This window comes from Kryptolebias marmoratus, linkage group LG10 (genome assembly GCF_001649575.2).
Source record: "Kryptolebias marmoratus isolate JLee-2015 linkage group LG10, ASM164957v2, whole genome shotgun sequence".
NCBI classification, from domain to species: domain Eukaryota; kingdom Metazoa; phylum Chordata; class Actinopteri; order Cyprinodontiformes; family Rivulidae; genus Kryptolebias; species Kryptolebias marmoratus.
Window position 1 is genome coordinate 4957200 of NC_051439.1, and position 22459 is coordinate 4979658.

The following is a 22459-nucleotide window of genomic DNA, read 5'->3' on the forward strand; positions in this document are numbered from 1 at the left end:
AATCATCAAAATTAAACGAAATAAACATTTGAAATATATGAGTTTGTATGTAATGTATGAATATAATATACAAGTTTCACTTTTTAAATGGAATTACTGAAATCAATCTACTTTTTCATGATATTCTAATTTTATGACCAGCACCTGTACATTGATCGACACACATTGTGCGACATCTTCGCATTATGATTTTCATGGTGTGACCAAAAAGAACATCAGGTGGTCTTAGTTTGAAACTCTGGCATGAACCATGGTGGGTGATAAGCATTAGTTTAAGGAAGTCTAGGCCTTTAATATATATTTATTTTTACCATTTATACGAAAAATTAAGACATTGCAAAATGTTAGACTTTTGATCCCCTGAAAGTTTTTTTTTTTGTCTGCCAAAGAATAAAAGCGAGTTCTTGTTTCACAGGACGTTCACTTGCCACTTCAGCCTGCTTTGCCCCAGATAGGCAGCCAACAGCAGTTGAAGTATGTTGAGTTGTGAATGGCCGATATGCTGTGCCAAAAAATGAACTCCCATGGCGATCTTTCTTTCTAATTAAAGCTTTACATTGTAAAAACAGACTTCTGTTTTTTGTAAAACAATAGATTATAATCTTGTCATTCATCCCAGAGATAATGTAGTGCTGTAAATGTGTGGATATGATGATATCAGGAGGCCATTTCCTGTTCGGGTTAAATTAGTCCCATCGCCTCAGGACTGGGCACCAAGCCACAGCTGAGGAAAGGCACCATCTTTTCAGCTGCAGGGAGGCTCTGTGGTTGCTGCTAACAAGCCTGTTTCTCACCAACACCCTTTGGTTTCTCTTTATCCTCCCTGATGCCATTCTGTCCCAGTGCAGATTTACCAGCATACATGCTTTTTTTTTTTGTTTGTATTTTTTTTACTACTCCTGATATAGATATTGTTATACACCACAGGTGTTTATGTTTAGTTTTTGTATTTGAAAATGTATCGTCTCTCCTCCAGCACAAACCACCCTTCGAGGTTAATGACCTTTTCGAGGACATCAAAGATGGGGTGAAGCTCCTGGCCCTCCTGGAGGTACTGTCTGGTCAAAGACTAGTAAGTAGATATTTATATTTATTTAATTTTGCACACAATCATTATTTGCATTGATCTGTTCTTTATATGTTTAGGTTTCTGTGCCAAGCTATGTGCTCTCTTTTGACTATATTTATCAGATGGTTCTTACTGTGAATAATGCTGCTAGATCTGAAAATGTTGGGGCGTTCTGTAAAATATAAATCAAAACAGAATGCAATGATTTAGAAACCTCATAAACCCATGTTTTATTTACAATAGAATAGGGTGCACGTATCATGTTTAAAAAAATTACAATACAATTTTCAAGAAAAATGGTAGGAACACATCCCAAAAATAAACAGGTCCATGTTTCCCACTGTGAAACATCCCCTCTTCTTCTAACATCAGTCTGTAAACATCCAGGAACTGAGGAGAGCAGCTGCTGGAGGTTTTAGAGGGAATGTTGTCCCATTCTGCTCTGATGGAGGATTCTAGCTGCTCAACAGTCCTGAGTCTTTGCTTGATTTTAGTTTCATGATGCGTCAAATGTTTTTATTGGTGAGAGGTCTGGACTGCAGGCAGGTCAGTTCAGCTCCTGGACTCTTCTGCTATGAAGCCATGCTGCTGGAATGATGCAGTCTGAGGTTTAACATCGTCTTGATAAAATATGCAAGGTCTTCCCTGAAAACATCATCTGCATTGGAACAGATGTTCTTCTAAAGCCTGTATATTTTTTTCTGCATTAATGGTGACTTTCCAGATGTATAAGCTGCCTGTGCCAAAGGGACTAATGCACCTCCATACCATCAGAGAGGCAGGCGTTTAAACTGTGGGCTTGATAACAGGCTGGATGATCCCTCTATTCTAGTATGGAGGATTCAAAATTATTTTCCAAAAAGAATTTCAAATTTCAATTCCTCTGACCACAGATCAGTTCTCCTCTGTCCCTCAGTCCATCTTAAATGAGCTTTGGTCCAGAGAAGACAGCAGTGTTTCTGGATGGTGTTCACATCTGGCTTCTTCTTTGCCTGATAGAGCTTTAAGCAGCATTAGTGGATGGTACAGTGAACTGTGTTTACAGACAATGATCTGTGGAAGTGTTCCTGAGTCCATGCAGTGATGTCCAGAACAGAATCAGACCTGGTTTTAATGCAGTGGCCCCTGAGGGCCCCAAGATCACAGACATCCAATACTGACTTTTGGCCTTCTCCTCTGAACACAGAGATTTTTCCAGATTCTTGAAATTTTTTGATGATAATATGACATTTTTATATGTAGATGTTGAGAAATTCTGTTTTCAATTTTATATTGAGGAAAATTATTTCGAAATTCTTCCACTATTTTTTAGATGCAGATTTTTTGCAAACCTGTGCCCATTTTTACTTCTGATGGATTCAGTCTCTCTAAAATGCAATTTTTTTATCCAGTCCTTTTACTGACCTGTTTCTTATTAACCAAATTAGTTTAAATGTTTTCCTTCAGCTGTTTCCTACTCATTCTACTTACCTTTGCGGCCTTTTTGTTGCACCTGTTCTAACTTTTTTAAGATGTATTGCTGCTATCAAATTCAAAATGATCTTATTTCTTCCTAAAATGGTCCCGTTTCTTAGTTTAAACATTTGATATGTGTACCATGTTCCACTGTGAATAAAATATATGTATATGAGATTAGGAAATTATTGTATTCTGGTTTTTTTCATTTTATGTTGTTAAATTGCAACAAAAAAATCTCTTCTTTTATTACTGTGAGGTGAAATTCAATTAAAATAGATTTAGTATTTTATACAATAAACGTGTTTACCAAAAACAAAGATTGTAAAAGCACATTTATTGTTAGATCAATACATAAAAATGCATTTTTCTATCTCTCTGTTTTTCTCTTTCACACCCCACAAACACACACGCACACATAGAAACCCACATTATGATGAGTTTTCAGTTATTAGCTTGATTTTCATCCAAACTTCTGTTATCTGTAAAGCTGCCTTTTCACTCACACTACCTGTTCCTTTCATTGAGGCTTTAGATGTTGAGACCTGCCATACTATTGTCAAAGACAGATCCTGTTCATAAACACTGTAGACTGTTAACTATAAAAACAAACAATTTTCACTGTAACATAACCTATTGTTATTTTGCTCTGCTGCATGGAAGCTTGAAGTTTTGGTTTGTGATAGCAGAAGTTACAGACACTATGCTAGTTCAGCTAATAAAGGTCACAACCCTCAGCTGTCATACCAAACATCTAGGTCCTTATAAAAATAATGTAAGGTGGGAGATAATGTGTTTGCCTGTATCTGTCTGTTAGCTAAAAATCTCATGAAGCACTGAACAGATTATAATGAAACCTTCAGGATACGATCACTGCAAATACCCTTACAACTCATTAACTTTTCATGTCAACCTATTTATAACTGACCATGGAAAATACAAAAATGGCTACAGTTAAGTCAGTTTTACAGATATTGAGCTAAATTGTTGGTATGGATGTAGTTGAGTTTTTCCCAGCACATACTCTTAAGTGCTTTTGTTGAAGTGTTTAGTAAATTTACAATTTATGATACTCATCATCTCTGTTTTAGAGCCTTGTTTTGGTTCCAATCCCCTTTTTCAGCTCACAATAAAACATTTCAGCAGTTGCTTTATTTAAGAAAAGCCCCGCTAATCCTCCCAAGACACTCTCATTATCTTTCCATGCAATTATAGACAAATAAAACGGTCCTTCTTGTTTCTCCTGCCAGAGAGCATGGTTGGCACAGTAGGCAAAATTGCCATCTGCAATTAAATTGTCATGTTTTAGCTAATAACTGAAAAAATATGTCCTCAGCTGTTATCAATAAGGCTAACTTATTACATAATTTCTGTTCTTGTCGTCTCAAGCCCTGTGAGCAAGGCCGCCAGCTGAAGAGGATACACTGGGTCTCTAACATTGGCACAGCACTCAAATTCCTTGAAGGCAGAAAGGTAAGATAACAACAATTTATTTTCTAAGTTTATTTAATTTTTATTAAAAGTAAAAACACTAATAAAACAATAAATAAAACAAATATTAATAATAAAATAAATATAAAACAAACTAATATGGCTCTCGAAACCCTGTTTGCAGGCTCATTAAGGATATTGTTGCTGAAGCCAGGGGCAGAGTTGATATACAACGCTGGTCAATGTGTTTTTCTTTCACCAAATATAACAACAATTGCTTAACTTAAACATATACTGAACAACCCTCAGAAGAACTTGTGTATTTAGAAATAATACAGTTGTAACCAGATGTTTCCATCCACTGCATAAAAAGACAATCATTTTTTTCTCACTGTCTGACATTAAATCAGACTAAACCTTTCCTGGTTTATGTCAGTTAGGATTCCCACAACTGTTTCTTTCTGTTAAATGCCCAAATAATGAGAAAAATGTTTTTTTAATCACTTTCTTCAGAGTCACAAGTTTATAGAAATGTCTGAGTGGAACTGCAAGAGTTTCATCCTCTGTGGTGGAAGAATATTTGGTAGCATTACCTTTAAAGTGTATGACTTGGGTCAGATGTTTTTTGGTTTCCCTCCACAAGTTTGTCAGAATAGTTTGCTGAAGTTTTGTCCCATTCCTCCTGACAGAACTGCTGTAACTGAGTCAGGTTTGAAGGCTGCTTTGCTCACACGTCTTTATAGCTCTGCCCACAATTTTTCTATGGGATTGAGATCAGGGCTTTGTGCTGGCTGCTTCAAAACACTGACTTTGTTGTCTTTACTTTGTAACTAAGCTGTCAGGATGCTGAGGGACATTGTCCCTCTGAAGACTCATTTGTGTCCAAAGCTTTAACTTCCTGGCTGATGTCTCAAGATGTTGCTTCAGTATTTCCACATAATGTTCTTTCCTCATAATGTCATCTGTTTTGGGAAGTGCACCAGTCCTTTCTGCAGTAAAACACCCCCAAACATGATGCTGCCACCACCGTGCTTCACAGTTAGGATGGTGTTTTCAGGCTGGTAGCTTCCTCCCTTTTTCTCCAAATGTAACGATGGTCATTGAGGCCAAACAGTTCAGTTTTAGTTTCATCAGACCCCGGGACATGTCTCCAAACATGAAGGACTCTGTCCCTGTGTGTGTTTACAAACTGTAATCTGTCTTTTTGATGTTGCTTTGGGAGTCCTGGTTTCTTCCTCTTTGAAGGGGCCTTTCAGTCCATGTTGGTTCAGGACTGGTTTCTCTGTCTTAAACACAAATATGCTTCTCCTAAACGTTTATAGGTTTAGTTTTTATAGCATGTCTGATTCAGCGCATACAGCTGCAAAATTATTAATAAACTCATGTATGGCTTTGTGGCGTGATCTCACGAGGAAGAGTTTGTTGAAATTATGACTAATGATTGTTCTCTGTTTCGATCTGACTGATTCTTTATGTCGTTGGAAATTCCCTTGCACATTCTCCGTCAATTAAATACTAAAAAAACCTTCTGAAAAGTCATTTTTCCTAACCAGAGAGATTGTTTAAATGTTGTCATTCATGTTGACATCTCCTGGTGTTAAGTGTTGTAGTTTCTGGATGCCTGCAGCGGACGTCTCTGTGGCTCTGTGCTTGTCTCACACACACAGACAGCAGTGAGGTGGAGCTGCAGCTCATTCAGGGGAAAGACAAGAAGATGAGGCGGAATGTGGTCAAAATATTTTTAATATTTATTTTTTGGTCAATTGCACTGTTTTTGTGATCTGTCCAAAATTTAAACAAATTGGATTATTTGCAAAGCCCCAGCCCTGGCAGATGGGTTGGCTTCTTTTTTTCTTGTGTTGGTTTTTAAACAACAAAGTGTGAAAATTTATTCTCCACTTCTGCATTTGCCCAGTTTACCTGGTTTTCTAAGGCTTCAGATGTTTCTGAGCTGTAATAATTATTGCGCTTTAGGTTTATTTCTTAACAGAAATAAAGCAGAAGTCAAGTGAAGTCCCGTCATACTGAGGAAGTTTAAGATGAGATTCAACATTACGAGTTTCAGTGCTGCAGCCTGTTACAGAGTTCTGATAGTTAAATGTTCTCAGGTTGTTTATTTCTTACTCTCCTCCCTCTGTTGAATGAGACTGCAGCTTTTCACTTTGCTTGTCTCTGACAGCTTTTTGTGTTTATCGATAGTAGAAGTGTAACAGTGCATCTATTTCTATCAAACTGCCACAGTACAGATGTTTGGCACGAGTACATTGAAGTACACAACAATTATGTCAGTCACAGGTGATCACCCCTCTCATTTTGATTAACTGCATTTTGCTGACAGCCATGACAGAAAAGAAGCAGAGGAGGGTCATTTTTAAAACGCGCTACATCAAATAAAGCATGAATGTCTGGTTCAGAATAACACACTGAAACCTAAAGGCCTGCTTGTTTTATTCAAATCAGCTGTGTGGAAAAGCTTCTTGGTCATGATCCGCAGCAGAGAGCAACAAGAAGAGCATGTATGGCAAGCAGTTATGTTGTATAATGCTCACTTTGAAACCTTCGATGGCAGGCCATTACTCTTTATTGGATATCCTTGATGTCAAGCGTCATTTTTATACACTAGCTCTCAGCTAGCTGAGAAGCTAGGTGCGAGTGTTTACTTTTTTTAATTAATATTTTCACATTAGATAAAGTTATTCAGCTCTGTGTTACTTTTTACTTTGCATCAAGTCTAGGTCAAATTGATTGAAGTAAACACTACTTGGATTATTGCTTTATTTATTTTTTTGTAGTGTTTTCTTGACCTAAAAGAGAGAGATCCCTTTCAGGAGCTTATCAAACATTCTGGTTGACAGGTGGTCTGAAAGACATTCTTTGCAGTTTACATTAGATGAAAAAGACAATATAAAAGCACTTATTTTTATTTTATAATAACGTTACCAGTCGGTAAAACCCACTTTGCTTTACTTCAGTAGTCTATATTTAAAATTCAGCAAAGTCCACTTAAGTAAACATTATTCAAGCAAAGGTCCAGAATACATTTATAAAGATCCACCATTTGGGAACGCCTACTCCACAGCAAGGGTGGTTTGTTTTTCTGTCTCTGCTTCTGGTTAAATTGTTTGTTTAAAAAGATTCCATTTGGTATTTGTGTTTTTTTTATTTTTTTATTTTTTTTGTTTTACTGAACCATGACTTAGACATACTGTTACACCCCTAACCTACAGTCACTGATAGTTTGCAATAGAGAAACAATGACTTCTCTTCCCAAAAAAGAATACAGAACTCTGCTGGTTGGGTATTTGTTAGTGAACATAAAATATCCCTGTATGTAAGACACACTTTGTTCAGAGTGACAGGAGACAGGACTTCACGGTTACATAACCCATTCCTAAATCTCTTGGCTATAATAATTCTGTGTCCTACTTTCATCTTTGTCCCCTGAGGGCTGAGACTTGCTTACATTGTTGTGATCTCTCTCTCCCATCATGTGCCTTCAGTCTGTGTATCGAGGATCTCCGGTCAGTCACCATTTATAGCCCGTGCGATCATACAGTATGCTGTATGCATCCTTTTCATGTAATGCATGGTGTACACAGCCATTCTGTTTATACATTTAGCCATTCTATTTTTCTACTGGCCTGAGTTTTCATGCATTTTGAGTAGAATACGACTGGTATGCGTTGCTTGTGACATTTCAGCTGCTGTAAGGTACAGATGAGAACCTGGCAAATTCTAGCAGCTCTGCAAAGCAATGTTTGCAAAAGCTGTGGTGAAGCTGCTTTTCGCTCAGGTTAATTACTTCTGTTTATTGCCTGCCGCCAAAGGCAAAAGGGGTGAGAATGGTTTTGCCCAGTTTTATATGTGTATGTTCGTTTGTCATGTTAGCAAAAAATGTCATGAACCACAAGATAGATTTCAATATAACTTTTAGAAAGCATTCATTAGATGTACATCTACAACTGATTATCTTTTGGTGTCAACTCAAATTGAGATGGCCAGCAAAGCAAATTGACCTTAGCAAACACAAAAATGGCTGCATCTTTTATACAATTACATAGATTAAAGTCAAATTTGATGTGGTAGTAGTAGATGCTCATCTCTAACACACACTCCAAGCTATAAGCACCAGCTCCCCCAATTTTTACTTAAAAACCTCCCAGCGATAAGACAAATGCATATAAAGCTTGTTGATTCTAATTTTACTTTCTTAGTTACAAACTAAAAATGAATGTAGCAAAAATCACTACATTCTACATCTGACCCAGCTGTACTGATAGCTGTTAGCTGTCTAAACAGCTGAGATGAGGAAAAAAAAGAGGATTTTTTTAAATGTTAAAACTGTGCTGCGTCTTTATGACTACAAGTCAGATGGAATAGAGTAATAATAACTTTAAGTGATATCACACTTTTAAGAGATAAAAATGGGAATATAAGTCCCTTTATGCTGCTTGTATCTTGGAGCTCATGCGTAGGTGTGTGACATCTAGGCTTGTAGTGGATTAAATACAGCTGTCACAGTGGAAGGTTGTGTGTCTAAAGTCATTTTTTTTTAATTTCTACTTCTGGTTTCATATCGACATTTAGTTATAGACCCAGGTCTCCTGTCTGAAAGCACATTACAGTTTCCATTCCACCAATCAGTCCTGAAGCATCAGACAGATGCTCACTCTGATGTTTTCAATATAGAGACTAGTGGTACTTAGATTTTTTCATATTTTCTCCCCCATTTTATAACATAATCATGCCCTAGTCATGATTATCTTAGTTTAAAACTTGAGCATGAAAGGCGGTGGGCGATATGCATTCCTTCAAAAAACGCTAGGTTTCCAATTTTCTTTTATTTGTTTGTGTGTGGTTGACCTTTCACTGCTGATTCTGCCTTCTAATCACATTAAGAGCATCAAAGACTTGACTTTGATGACTTGTAAAAATGAAGCTTACATTATTTCTTAACAGTATGAATCATGGATGAAACACTGTGGCTTCCACTTTATCTGAATGTGAGTGATTTTATTTTATCTTTTAAATAATTATTTGCTTCGCTTTGGTTTCAGATCAAACTTGTCAACATTCATGCCACTGACATCGCTGATGGCCGACCATCAATTGTCCTTGGGTTGATATGGACTGTTATCTTGTACTTCCAGGTAAAACTTTATTTGATTTCCTCAATGATAACATTTCAGTAATTCAAAGTTTTAAGTTCATGCCCTCAAACTGAGCTTCACTGTCCAAATTTTAAACATCACTGTTCATCTAAAGCCTACATTTCATTTTTTAATTTTCTGTTTCTTTTTTTTTCCTTTGTCTCCTAACAAGATTGAAGAGTTAACCAGCAACCTGCCAGCCTTGCAGGCATTATCTAACAGCAACTCTTCTGTGGAGAGTGTAGCCAGCTCTGAAGCAGGAAGCCCTCCCATGAAGAGGAAGGTGGTTACCAAATTCCAAGGCAACGCCAAGAAGGCTTTGCTCAGATGGGTGCAGTGCACAGCAGCCAAGTATGTTACATTTAAATCACTTTTCAGTTTATTGTTATGGATAATGTTGAAATAAAGAATTACAAATTAGTATTTCAGGGTGCCAATTCTGTTTGCAGCTTTGAAATAAAACATGCAAACTTTACAACAAAATGTGCAGTTCAACTGGAAATAGTGTGCTATGACTTTTGGTAGCGATACATTTTAGATTGTTGTCAAAATTCACAAAAAAAACGGTGAAGAAGAAAATATGGAGATTTGACCGAAACCCATATCTTTAAGTTTCTACATTTAAGCATTTTATACAAACCATGTGAAACAAATATAATTTTTGTCTTTCAGGCACTTTGGAATTGAGGTGAAGGACTTTGGGCCCAGCTGGCGTGATGGTGTTGCGTTCCAAGCAGTGGTGCACGCCATCAGGCCCGACCTGGTGGACATGGATGTGGTGCGGCGGAGAAAAAACAGGGAGAATTTAGAGGATGCCTTCGCACTTGCAGAAAACGAGTTGGGCATTCCCCGCCTGCTGGATCCAGAAGGTCTCCTTTTCTTTTGCTGCCTGTACTAAAGATTTTTAGCGTTGACTAATAACATTGTTTGTCAGTGTTATAGGCATGATCTCACCAAAGAATGTTAACATAAATGACTTAAAGTTGTTACATCAGACCGTTTTTTATTGTGTGAATACTGATTCAGCATTCACACTGTTTTCCTGTTTTTTTTTCTGCATGTTTTTGCAGTCTAACCACTTCTGCATGCTTTGTGCTATTTTAGCCATCCATTGGGTGATGGATTCTATGGCTTCTGGCTTTTGTAACTTTTATAGTTTTCAAAATATTTAACTTTATTTACAAATATTTTCCCCATAGAAATGCACTGTTTTTTTTATTTTTTCAAAAGCATTGTTTTGTGATATCTGGTTTTTTTTTTCATCCTATTCTATTTTTAGCTTTTAGGTAGCCTTTTGCTACATTTAGCTAGCCTTTTGTTACTTTTAGCTTTAGTGAGCCTTTAACTAATTTTAGCTTATAGCTAGCCTTTCAGCTTTTAGCTTTCATTGAACTACTTTAGCTTTTAGTTAACATTTTTCTATTTTTTGACTTTTAGCTAGTATTTTGCTGCCTTTGGCTTTTAGCTAATGTTTTACTCCTTTTACTTTTAGCTACTGCTCTGCTTCTTTTCAATTTTAACAACTCAGTTTTAGCGTATAAAGTGAATTTCAGCTAAGTCATTCAGCTATCAGCATTCCCAGTACATTTTCACAAAAACTGGAATTTCTTTTATGTAAAACATGTTTTGTGAATCTAAATGTCACCTCCCCCATTTCACCAAGGCCCAGACTTTTAGTCGGTGGAAGTGAAGCAGCCTGCAGTGACTCTGCAGTTCTGCCTTCACTTGTACAGTCAAGTCATGATGCCTTTTTTATACAAAGAGCTGCAGTGAAATGTCTGACTTTAAAGGGGCTTGACTCTGGATTTTAATAACATCGGGCCAACAGAGTGGATAAAAGTAGACTAGTATAATTAGCTGCCAGCCTGGGTAGATTTAACCTCCTGAGGAAATGTTTTCCCTCATATTAGCAGATGTAATAGCTCTGTCATTTGGTATACTGCCCCTCATTTTGCTCTCAAGAGGATATTTTGTTCAATTTAATGCAGACATGGTTATTGGAAGCCTACATTTGCTTTAGTTATTCATCTCAACTAATCCTTAGGGATTCCTTTTGTTTGGTTGATTGCTTTTTCAGGTGGGGGGTAATGATTAAAATATTGTTTGTTTTGCTCTATAGATGTGGATGTGGACAAGCCAGATGAGAAATCCATCATGACATACGTGGCTCAGTTTCTTAAGCATTACCCAAACCCCAACCAGTCTGAGGGTGACGGACAGCAAGATGAGGTACTTCATTTAAATGTATGAGTCTGCAAATGTTTAGTGCATATATAGTACAATTAGTTACTTTTTCAAGGACAGTATCAACTGTCTTCTTGTGATATTATGTTTTATTGTTTTGTATTATATCTTTAAAATGTGTCTTGGATGCAAACAAGTATTTAGAATGAAGCCATCCAGACATTAAAAAATATATGTATGCTCAGTTAAAGCTGCTTTATCTGCTACTTAGTTCTTGTCTGCCACCAAATTCTTTAGCCTACGTGTCTCTGTGTGTGTGTTTTTGTTCTGTATTCATTTGTCTCTTTGTTATTAAAATATCTGATGAATGTCTTGACAGATTTTAATGAAACTCTCAGATAGTAATCGTTGGATGTGCCGCTACAACTAATTAACGTTTGGAATCCATACAGTTAAAGATGTCCAACATAGCCATGACAAAAGTGACTATAATTTTAGCTCAGTGCCTGTGAAACTGACTAAGTTTGATGTGGAAGTAGTTGAGAGTCATCCCCAACACATATCACAAGATCACACAGTATCACATGAGATGACATCAAACATCTTTTACAAGGTTTGACCAAAATGGCTGTAACAAATCCACTTCACATCACAGTGATCTTACTTTGAAACTCTGGACTGAAAGGTGGCGGGTGATATGCATGCTAGGCCTTTAATTTAAGTAATGTAAATTTGTGCCTTCGGCTCTTCAAAACCATCTCATTTGTCATATTAATCTATAATTTATTAAAGAAATGACTGCATGAACATCAGTATTATCATCATCTTCTTTTTGTTTAATATCATCCCAGACTTATTTGTTCTTTCCATCTTATTTTGTGCACATTAAGCTGCTTCTTGGCTCTATTCCAACTTTTGCATTGTCCGTTCCAGTGCTTCAGGTGAGGGTTAAAGGTCGTAGTGCTGCATGCTTTCTGTTTGGAGTGTTCACCCTTCTCTCCCTCATCTCATTTTCCATTCACTTTGCTTCTTCTTTCCGTTGCTATTCTAATGCCTTTATGATGTATCTGCATTTCTCTGTGTGCTTTGCTGCTTTCCTGGAAAGTTTGTTCCCCAAGATATTGAACTAATGCTTGAGGTACGTTCAAACAGACTACGTCAAAAGTTTAAAGAAAATAGTAGAGTCCATACATCCTTTGCACCTTGTTTTCTTCTGTCTGTATTTTTAAACCTATTTAGTTTTTAAACGGAGAAGCTGTGTGTGAATCTGTTCATATCAAGTCTTTGTGTTTTTCTGGAATGTCATTTAAGTGTAAGGTTCCCAAAAGCATACTAGTTACACACTACAGTAGATTAAAAACAATGTTTACGCCTAGAAAAAAAAATTATTTTCTGCAAAAATGCAGTGGGAATGCTTTGAGCTGAATGACTGTTTAAAATTGTTGAAGCTGAAAGCAAATTGTTAGTTAAAACAATAATAACAAAAGCTAAAAGCTTAAATTAGCCAAACAGTAGCTAAACTCTAAAATGAACTAAACAGTGGTTAAAAGATAAAGGTAAAAAGTTAAGCTGAACAAGAGCTGAAAGCTAAAATTATCAAAACAGTAACTATAAATTAAAATTGGCAAAACAAAAACCAAAAGCTACAACTGGCAAAACAGTTGCTAAAGGCTAAAATTGACAAAACGGTAAGTTAAAGCTAAAATTAGCTAAGTAGTAACTGAAAACCAAAAGTAGCTAAACCGTAGCTATAAATTATAATTAGCAAAATATTAGTTAAATGTTAAAATTAGCAGAACAGAGCTAAAGACAAAATTATCAAAACAGTCGCTAAAAGTTAAAACCAGAGAAGTATAGTAGTTAGTAGAACAGTAGCTAGAAGTGAAAATTAGCAACACAACAGCTAAAAGGTAGATTTAACAGACTAATAGCTAAAAGTTATACTTACCAAAAGTTGAAAGCCAAAATTAGGAGCTAAAAACTAAAATCGAAACAAGTTTGCTGAAGTAGATTTCAAAGACCAGTTTTTCCAATGATTTAAAGAGATCTTAATGTATTTCAGTGAATAAAAAAGGCTAATGAAGTTAAATACTTATAAATGTGTAAAAGTTAAATAACAAAACAAAAACAAAAGTCAGTAGCTGTAATGTCCTGAACGAGCCGAATGTTTTGATGTGTGAATGGGTAAAATAGTTGAATGTATGCTGAAGTAGTTGGAGACCAAAAATCATACACAAAAAACTGTAAACAGAGAAACAATAGTGTGAATGCTGACTAAGCATTCACACTATTGGGTTTGCCTGCAATTTAAGCTTATTTTTTCTGACTGTGACAGAGAGAGGAGCGGAAGATGCTGAGGGAGCTGAAGATGTTTTTAGATCAGCTGGAGAGAGATCTGCTGCGAGCCCAGGGAGCCGAGGGAAGCCTCACAGACAAATACCAGGTCAGTCACGCTCCAAACATCAACAAAGTTCTGCTGTGAAAACCCTCAGCACTGTGAGCGTCCCCATCTGTTTTGCAGGTCTTCAAAAGCTTCCATGTACAGTACGAGATGAAGAAAAAGCAGACAGACCCTCTGCTACAGCCGATCCATAAGGATGGCAAACTGTCAGTGGATCAAGCTCTGGTCAAACAGGCGTGGGACCGCCTTTCTGCCAGGGTAAATTCACTGCATACTTCTGAACAAAGTTAATGATGCATTAAGAGCAGACATTTTAATAAATAATCAGAGTTATTCTAAGCAAACCTTATGCTTAATAAGGTATTTCAGATTTTTCTTTTACCCACTAACAAATGTGAAAGGACAATGCTGGACGATCCTGTGTGTATGTTTCTGTCTCCGTCTGTTAGCAAAGTATCTCAGAAATCACTAAATGGATTTAAATGAACTTTAATGAAACTCAGAAAATAATCAGTCTGTGCATATTTACAAATGATTAACTTTTAGAGCCAACCAAATTCATTATGGCCACCACAGTTAATCAACAGCCAACCCTAAAAAGGCTCTAACTCAGTCAGTTTTACAGATATTGAGCTAAGGTTTGGCGTTGTAGTAGCTGAATCATCCTCGACACATAATCCAAACGCTAGCACAGCTTTGCAGTATTACATGAGATTGTGCATAAAATCATTAGAAAAATGCTGTATTATTTTGAAAAATCGATAGGAAAAACAAGTGAGGGTTCCTTGTTTCCCTCCAGTGGATGTTTTACTGAGTGTGTTCAGAGGGGCTGGAGATGAGAACAAAGGCTGTTTGTTCACCAGGCACTCCACTTCGCCAGACATCCACAGCTTGTCCAGACTGAAATAATACTCTGTTGTATCATGACTGCTTGTGGAAATGTGAACATGTTTTAATCAGCACAGTCCATTGTTTGATCTTTATTTTGTAGTGTGTGTGTATTTAATGGCTTGTCAATTGCAGCTGCTGGACTGGCACATCCATCTGGACAAGTCTCTGCCTGGACCTCTGGGAGTGATAGGAGCCTGGCTTCATAGAGCAGAGATGGCTTTGAGGGAGGACATCCCCCTCCAACACGTTCATGAGGAAACGGCCAATGTTCTCCACAGAAAACTCGAGCAGCATAAGGTCAAATATCAGGACTTTTCAGTGCATTTGGAGCTACCTTGTTGTTGTTGTTGTTGTTGTTTATATAACTGCACAACAATCCACTGCCTATATGAGCATAGTTTTGTTGTTATGTTTTCAGGAGATATTAAAAAACCTGGAATCGCACAGGCAGACCTTTGTGCAGATCCACAAGGACAGATCAGTCAATGGGGTACCAGTTCCACCTGAACAGCTGCAGGACATGGCAGAACGGTAAGACCTTTAACAGAAAAAATATATTTTTGCCAGGGTTTCTTTATGTGTTCAGTTGTCTGTTGTATTAATAAAATAAATTTTTTACAACTGATCAACCTTCGGAATCAATCCAACTCAAGATGTCCGCCACAGCTAAGCAACCTTATCAAACACAAAAATGGCTTTAACTCAGTCAGTTTTACAGATACTGACTGAAGCTCAGAGTCATTGACCGCACAAGATTTGTTTTTAAACTTTGGCAATAACCGTTTGTATCAGCTCTGTCTGTTTTTTAGCAAAACATCTCATGAAAACTGGACAGATTTTATTGTAAATAATAAAAGTAATCATTGAATGTAGAACATCTATAATTGATTACCTTTTGGACTCAACCCAATTCAAGATGCCTGCAGAAGACAACTGACCTTCGGTAATACAAAAATAGCTATAACTCAGTTAGTGGTAGCAGTGGATCATCACTTCAAGCACATACTCTGAGCACAACACATTGTGTGAAAACTGTTTTTAAAATGTTGGCATTACCTGTTGGCTGTTTGTCTTGATTTGACTTAAACCTTTAAAAAATAATAATTGAAAGTAAACTACAGCTTATCAGTTTTTGGTGTCAACCATAATCAAGAAGGCCATCTCAGTTAATCAACCTTACCAATCACAGAAATGACTGTGACACAGTCAAATTTACAGATATTGTGCTAAAATGTGATGTGGTAGTAGCTGAGAGTCTTCTTCAACACATAGTACAAGAGCTAACACATCTCACAAAATCGCACAATGTGCCATATGATTGTCTATAACGTTACTTTTTGATCAAAACAGCTACAACAATGGTCCTTCTCATTATAGGATGATCTTAGTTTAAAAGTGTGGCATGAAATATTGGTGGGCGACATGCATTCCTTTCTGGTACTATTAGAAAGGGTTTTTTTTGTACCGTTAGTTTAGTATTGTCATGTTTTAGCTTATTTAGCCTTCCTGTACATTTAGTTCAGTTCAATTTATCTTAGCTCATATTTTAGATATTGTTAGATTCCTGATTGTTGTTTAGTTCAGCTTTAACTTTATCATGATTTTATTTAGAGTATTTTAGCTACTATTTTGACTGTTTTAGCTCATGTTTAGATATGTTTAGTTTCATGATTTCATTTAGATTATACATGATTGATCTGTATTTGATTATGATGTTTCTATGATGTTTGCTGTATTTGATTATGTATGTACCTGATTGTTGTTTTTTTGATTCTGTTGTTGTTTCTGTGTTGTAAAGCACTTTGGATCGCCTTGCTGTTGAAAAGTGCTAAATAAATAAATTTCACTTCACTTCACTTCATTTTGAGGAACGCTACTGGTTATTTATGTATCTGTTTATTTTGTGAAAAACTTCAAATTGTATGAATATTTATTTAATTTGCAGGTTCAACTTTGTGTCTACATCATCACACTCTCACTTGATAAAACTGGAATTCTGGGAAATGAAGTATCGCTTGATGGCATTTCTTGGCTTGGCTGAGTCAAAGCTCAAGTCCTGGATCATAAAATATGGCCGACGGGACTCAGTTGAACTCCTGTTGCAAAGCTACCTTGTAAGTTAAGATTATTTCTTAGCTCTATTTGAATGGTACGGTTGATATGAAGCCATTGCATATTTATCTTTCTTTCTAGACTTTTACTGAAGGCCACAGATTCTTTGAACAGTATGAGATCATCTTCACTGCCCTCAAACAAGCTGCAGAGGTTTATGTGAAGTCTGACAGTTCAAGTAAGACTCTTCAACTTTTATCCCACATATATATTTGGATATATATGGGGATAGATATAAATATTTGTTTGGGATCTAAGTAAACAGTCTTACTGTCAATTTTATGTTACAGGGTCTAAGACCTGTAACAAAGGTAAGTCCAAAAACAGTCTTCGAAAACCTTCATTTTCCTGTTTCCTGAAACATTTCTTTCTGTAAATCTGGGGCACAGTGGTTCTTTTTAATGTTCTTTGAACTCCCAGAACCTAAACTCATACTGCATTTTGCATGGAGGTGTAACTATTTTGAATAATTGGAATGCTATTTTAGCATGGCTTAACTAACCTAATCTACTTTAGCACTAGGTCAATATATTTAAACTTTTTGTACATAAAGTAAGTACGGGAGTATTACGTAATACAACTCTAATTCTGAAAAAGTTGGGACGTTGGGTGAAATGTAATGAAAAACAACCGAAAGAAGAAAAAAAAAACCCAAGAAAACAAAAATGGGATGCAATGATTTGCAAATCTCATGAACAAATATTTTATTCACACTAAAGTTCACACTAAGTAAACATCTTGAATGTTTTTTAACATTATTTTAATTGAATTTTTAACATATTAAATCAACAATTAACAACACCTGCCCCCCTCCAAAAAAAAATTGGTAAGACTTTATTATTCCATCATCTACAGTTCATAATTTCATAAACAGGATTTTAAGAATCTGCAGAAATATCTGAGCTCAAAGGACAAGACTGAAAGTCAGTATTGGATGTCTGATCTTGGGGCCCTCAGGGGCCACTGCATTAAAACCAGGTCTGATTCTGTTCTGGACATCACTGCATGGACTCAGGAACACTTCCTGTAAACACAGTTCACTGTACCATCCACTAATGCTGCTTAAAGCTCTATCAGGCAAAGAAGAAGCCAGATGTGACGAAACACTGCCATGTTCTCGGGGCTAAAGCTCATTTAAAATGGACTGAGACTGAACTTCTGAACTGACCTGCCTACAGTTCAGACCTCCCATCAATTGAAAACATTTGTTACATCATGAATCCAGTAAAGACTCAGGACTGTTGAGCAGCTAGAATCCTCCATCAGAGCAGAATGGGACAACATTCCCTCTAAAACCTCCAGCAGCTGCTCTCCTCAGTTCCTGGATGTTTACAGACTGATGTTAGAAGAAGAGATGCATCATAGCATTAAAGACAGTCCTGCCCAACTTTTTTAAAGTATGTTGCTGACGAAAAATTCAAATTTAGTTTTTTTTGTAAACGGTACAATTTATTAGTTTCAACATTTGATTTATGTTTACTGTGTTCTATTGTAAGTAAAATATGGGTTTATGAAACTTGCAAATCATTTTGTTCTGTTTTATTCACATTTTACACAGTGACCCAGCTTTTTTGGAGTTAGGGTTGCAGTATGCTATTACCTATGTGATTTCAGTTCAACCGAACTTCTTTCATTATATTTTTCTAGTTGATGAAGCTGAAGGCGTGAGCAAATTCCTCAATGATACCACAGCTCAGTGGAAGAACCTGGCTTTGGAAGTCCGAAGTGTTCGCAGCATGCTGGAAGAGGTGATCTGTAACTGGGAGAAATACAGCAGCACTGTGGCAGCCCTGCAAGCCTGGCTGGAAGACGCTGAGCAAATGGCCAACCAGTCAGAGAATGCCAAACGTGTAAGTGCATTTTGCAAAAAAACAAGAGAACATGGAGATACCAGAAGAACATATTAAGTAACTTTAAATTCAAGACTGTATATTTAATGTATTGTATAAATTACTATAATTTTGCTGCTTTGATAACATGTGCAGTTAAGCTCCTTTGTTGTTTTAGGATTTTTTCAGAAACCTTTCTCACTGGATCCAGCAGCACATGGACATGAATGATGCTGGCAATTTTCTCATTGAGACCTGTGATGAAACGGTCTCACGAGATCTAAAGCAGCAGCTCTTGCTGCTAAATGGGAGATGGAGGGAGCTGTTTGTCAAAGTCAAACATGTAAGTTCTGTGTGCTGATAATCAATAAGTTTACCACCCAAAATTTGTGTCTCACTAAGCTGCAACTGTTGGAAACTAGTTGGCGAATGGCATTCAATGTAATGAAACATTTGTGGGTGATGTCAGTTTCTGCGCATGAGTTGCTTCAATTTTGATAATGTTCAAATAAGTGTGTGCAAAAAAATTGTCTCTAAATAGTCATAGAGTTGATGTAGGCAAAAACTTCATGGGCACTTTCTGTATGACAGAAAACATTCAAAGCTACACACCTGAATGTCCAGGAGTACCCAGGCAATGATAAATATTGAGATAATTTCTGAAGAAATGCAGCAACTGCCTGAAGTTCCAACACATCTGTGTATAATAATCCAAGCTAAGAAAAACTGTCTACATTTTGATGTGTGGACTGTAAAAGAAGTTTAAAGCAAACCAAGATTTAACAACAAATACATAAATTTGCTGCCAGTGGCTTATCATGGTCCCCATGGTAACCACACACCTGTGTCTGTCACTTCCTGACTGCCAAGTTCATGAGAGGCAGACAGAAACCGGCTGAAAAGTAAGCCTCAAACAGACGCTGTGTAAAAATTTTAAGTCGGATCTTAAAAACTCCTGAACTGTGAGCAATTGAAGACTCCGATGGTCACATGAAAAGTTTTATGTTTCTACAGTGTTTCATCTGGGAGATATGACAAGTTAAGAAAAAACTTCCTGTTTCGAAGAGGAAACTTTTCCACAAAAATATAATTGAAGTTTATGAATGCTTGGTTGTGCTTTTTCAGCATTCTGGTTTTTTTTTTACAGAAAACCATAAGTCCTGTAGCAGTGAGAGACACACTGGGAGATGGAAGACAAAAATGCCTACATTTTGATGTATAATTTTTATTTATATATATATATATATATATATATATATATATATATATATATATACATACATACACCAGAATGAGTTGTGGGGGTAAGAAGAGTTTATTTGCAAATGATCTAAAACTTTAAGACAGTTTAAAACTACATCATCATCTTTCATTTGAACATTTCTTAAAGTACCTCAAAAATGTTATCAAATTTAATCTGAAATTGTGTAAAATCTGTTAAAGATAACAAACTGCCAGCTGAAACATGGTAACTCCAGTTTTCTCTGACCCATTTAAGATTTGTATCATGTTTCTACTGTGAAGTGTGTCTCAGCTATAGACCCCTGGAATATAGTTTTGCAAGCCACGCACATATAAATGGACCATGATTTTTTAAAATTTGACCAAGCAAAGTACACAACCACGTGGCACGTTGGTTGCTCGGTTGCAAACACTTTGTATTCAGTGAGAATGCAATAAAAAAAAATTCACCTATCTTTTTGCAATTTTTTAGTCACCAACTAGTCTCCAACAGTCACAGCCCAGTGAGATGCTGGCTTTACAAAAAAAAAAAAAAAATGAAACAAAATTCATGCATTACTTTACACTTTATTATTTGCAGTATGCAAGAGCAGATGAAGTGGATAAGTTGAGGCAGGACTATCAGGATGGGATTAATACCTTGAAAATCTTCATGGAGGCAACAAATGAGAAGATGACTGCTCCTGTTCAAGTGTCTTTCCTGAATGTCAGAGCCTTTGTTCAAGATGTTGAGGTAAACAGTCTGTTCTCTCAACCATCCCAGTGCTTAGACCAATCTTCTACCTCTGTTCTGAATCACATCATTTGGTATTTTGTCCTACTTCCTGTAGGAAATCAAACACAAAGTGCCAGCGATGGAAGCAGCCTGCAAGGCAGCGAGCCGTACAGCTCAGCTGTTGACCAAAGACACTCCGCAAGAGGAAATTTCACAAATGATGACTGTGATGGCTTCAGTCAAAGAGCAGCTGAGTAAGGTGAGTTTAGTGTCAGCACACAGTGGGATGAGGACGTCTGGTTGTAATAAAAGTTTACAATTTATCAAAAAAAATATTTTAACTCCTAGAACATTATTCAGTCAACATTTATTTAGATACCAACGTGGATAAATCAGTTGGTATCCCTAGAATTCATTAAAACAATGTTTCATTTCTCATGAATAGTGATTCAGTTAAAAACAGTTGCCTGATGCAGTGATTCCCAATCCTGGTCCTTGAGGAACACTATCCGGCATGTTTTAGTTGTTTCCCTGCTTTGACACACCTGATGTGAATGATTGAGTGATTCATGGACTTCTGCAGAACTTGAAGACGTGCTAAAGAGCGGGGAAACAATAAAAACATGCAGGACCAGGGTTAAGAACCACTGGTCTAATGTATATCTTCATGCCTTTAGTATAGCAAAAACTTGAAATGGTTTGTTGTTTTACAAAAATATGCTCTAACAGGATGGGCAGATTTGTTGGTACCCTTTAAGATACTATTAATCTTTGCATTAAAGGCACATTTTAAATGAATTGTTTGACCTTAGTATCACAAGGTTTTCAGCAGCCATTCAGACTATATAAAGAGAACAAACAGCCACTGGGTAGTTTAGTTTGGTTGTGTTCACCACACTGAACTTGAAACAGAGAAAGCAAGGGCAGAGCTGTCTGAGGAGCTCAGAAAGAAGATTATAGATATCCTTGTTAAAGGTAAAGGCTACAAGACCATCTCCAAGCAGCTTCGTGTTCCTCTGACCACAACTGCAAATAATATTAGAAAGTATAAGGTTCATTGGACTGTAGCCAACCTCCCAGGATGTTGATGTAAGAGAAAACGCCTGGTTTACGCAAGAGGACTCCAGGTTGATCAGACATATGGAGCTGATAGTAGAAAAAGAGCAAAGGAAACCATCCAAAATCATTCAAACTGAAATCCAAAGTCAAGGTACGTCCCTTCTGGATCAAACCATCTGTCACATTTTCAATCATACTGATGGAAGAAGACCCAGGAGAGCTCCACTACTGGCAGGAAAGAAGCCATCCATGAATTTAGCAAACTGCATGTTGACAAGCTCCAAAGTTTCTGGGATAAGTTTTGGTGGTTGATGAGATAAAACCAAATCTTTTTGGCTCCAGTCACATTAGTTGTTTTTTTTTTGTTTATTAAAGAAGTGTACAACAAAACTATTCACATCTGTAAATCTCAGGTAATTGTTGTCAAATGTATTTTGTCATACCATGTCAGTTGAGGTTTATTTTCATTGTATACCCTTATTCAACCAGGTTAGGGAGAGATGTTTGCCTCTGCTGAGGGAGTCTCAGTCCCTCTTACCGCCACTGGAGGAAATGGAGAAGAACATCACAGGCTTCTACCAAGCTCTGGAGAAAGCTAGTCATATCACCAGCAGCACAGACTCCGAGGGACCTGTAGACTTTAAACAGAAATGCCAGGTAAGCAGTATGAAGTTGCATTATAAACAGATTTAATGCTTATAGAGAAAACTATTCTTTCAAAATTCAATGTTCAGTTTGTCATCTTTATCACCCTCTGCCTAAAGGCAAATGTAGAATGATATATTTTTTTTGCACAAGTTTGTGTGTATATGGGTGTGTGTGTGTTTGCATGTGTTTCTGTGACAAAAATATTTCATGAACCACTGGGGGAATTTTAATGAAATTTGGAGAAAGTAATCTCTGAATGGATATCTACTACTG

The 22459-nt window shown here is 36.8% G+C and overlaps 1 protein-coding gene across 1 annotated transcript in view; it reads left to right on the top strand.

Annotated features, from left to right (window-relative positions):
* The window catches only part of syne1b (spectrin repeat containing, nuclear envelope 1b), a 149709-nt gene that overhangs the window by 9029 nt on the left and 118221 nt on the right, over positions 1–22459 (top strand). Inside the window, exons 3-21 of the mRNA XM_025007067.2 lie at positions 977–1072; positions 3914–3997; positions 9013–9105; positions 9278–9456; positions 9778–9974; positions 11225–11334; positions 12395–12427; positions 13625–13732; positions 13811–13948; positions 14714–14878; positions 15000–15112; positions 16527–16695; positions 16775–16871; positions 16984–17004; positions 18341–18543; positions 18701–18865; positions 20345–20497; positions 20595–20738; positions 22028–22195. Of these exons, the coding sequence (XP_024862835.1) occupies positions 977–1072; positions 3914–3997; positions 9013–9105; positions 9278–9456; positions 9778–9974; positions 11225–11334; positions 12395–12427; positions 13625–13732; positions 13811–13948; positions 14714–14878; positions 15000–15112; positions 16527–16695; positions 16775–16871; positions 16984–17004; positions 18341–18543; positions 18701–18865; positions 20345–20497; positions 20595–20738; positions 22028–22195 (2436 nt within the window). The remainder of the gene's footprint in view (positions 1–976; positions 1073–3913; positions 3998–9012; positions 9106–9277; positions 9457–9777; positions 9975–11224; positions 11335–12394; positions 12428–13624; positions 13733–13810; positions 13949–14713; positions 14879–14999; positions 15113–16526; positions 16696–16774; positions 16872–16983; positions 17005–18340; positions 18544–18700; positions 18866–20344; positions 20498–20594; positions 20739–22027; positions 22196–22459) is intronic.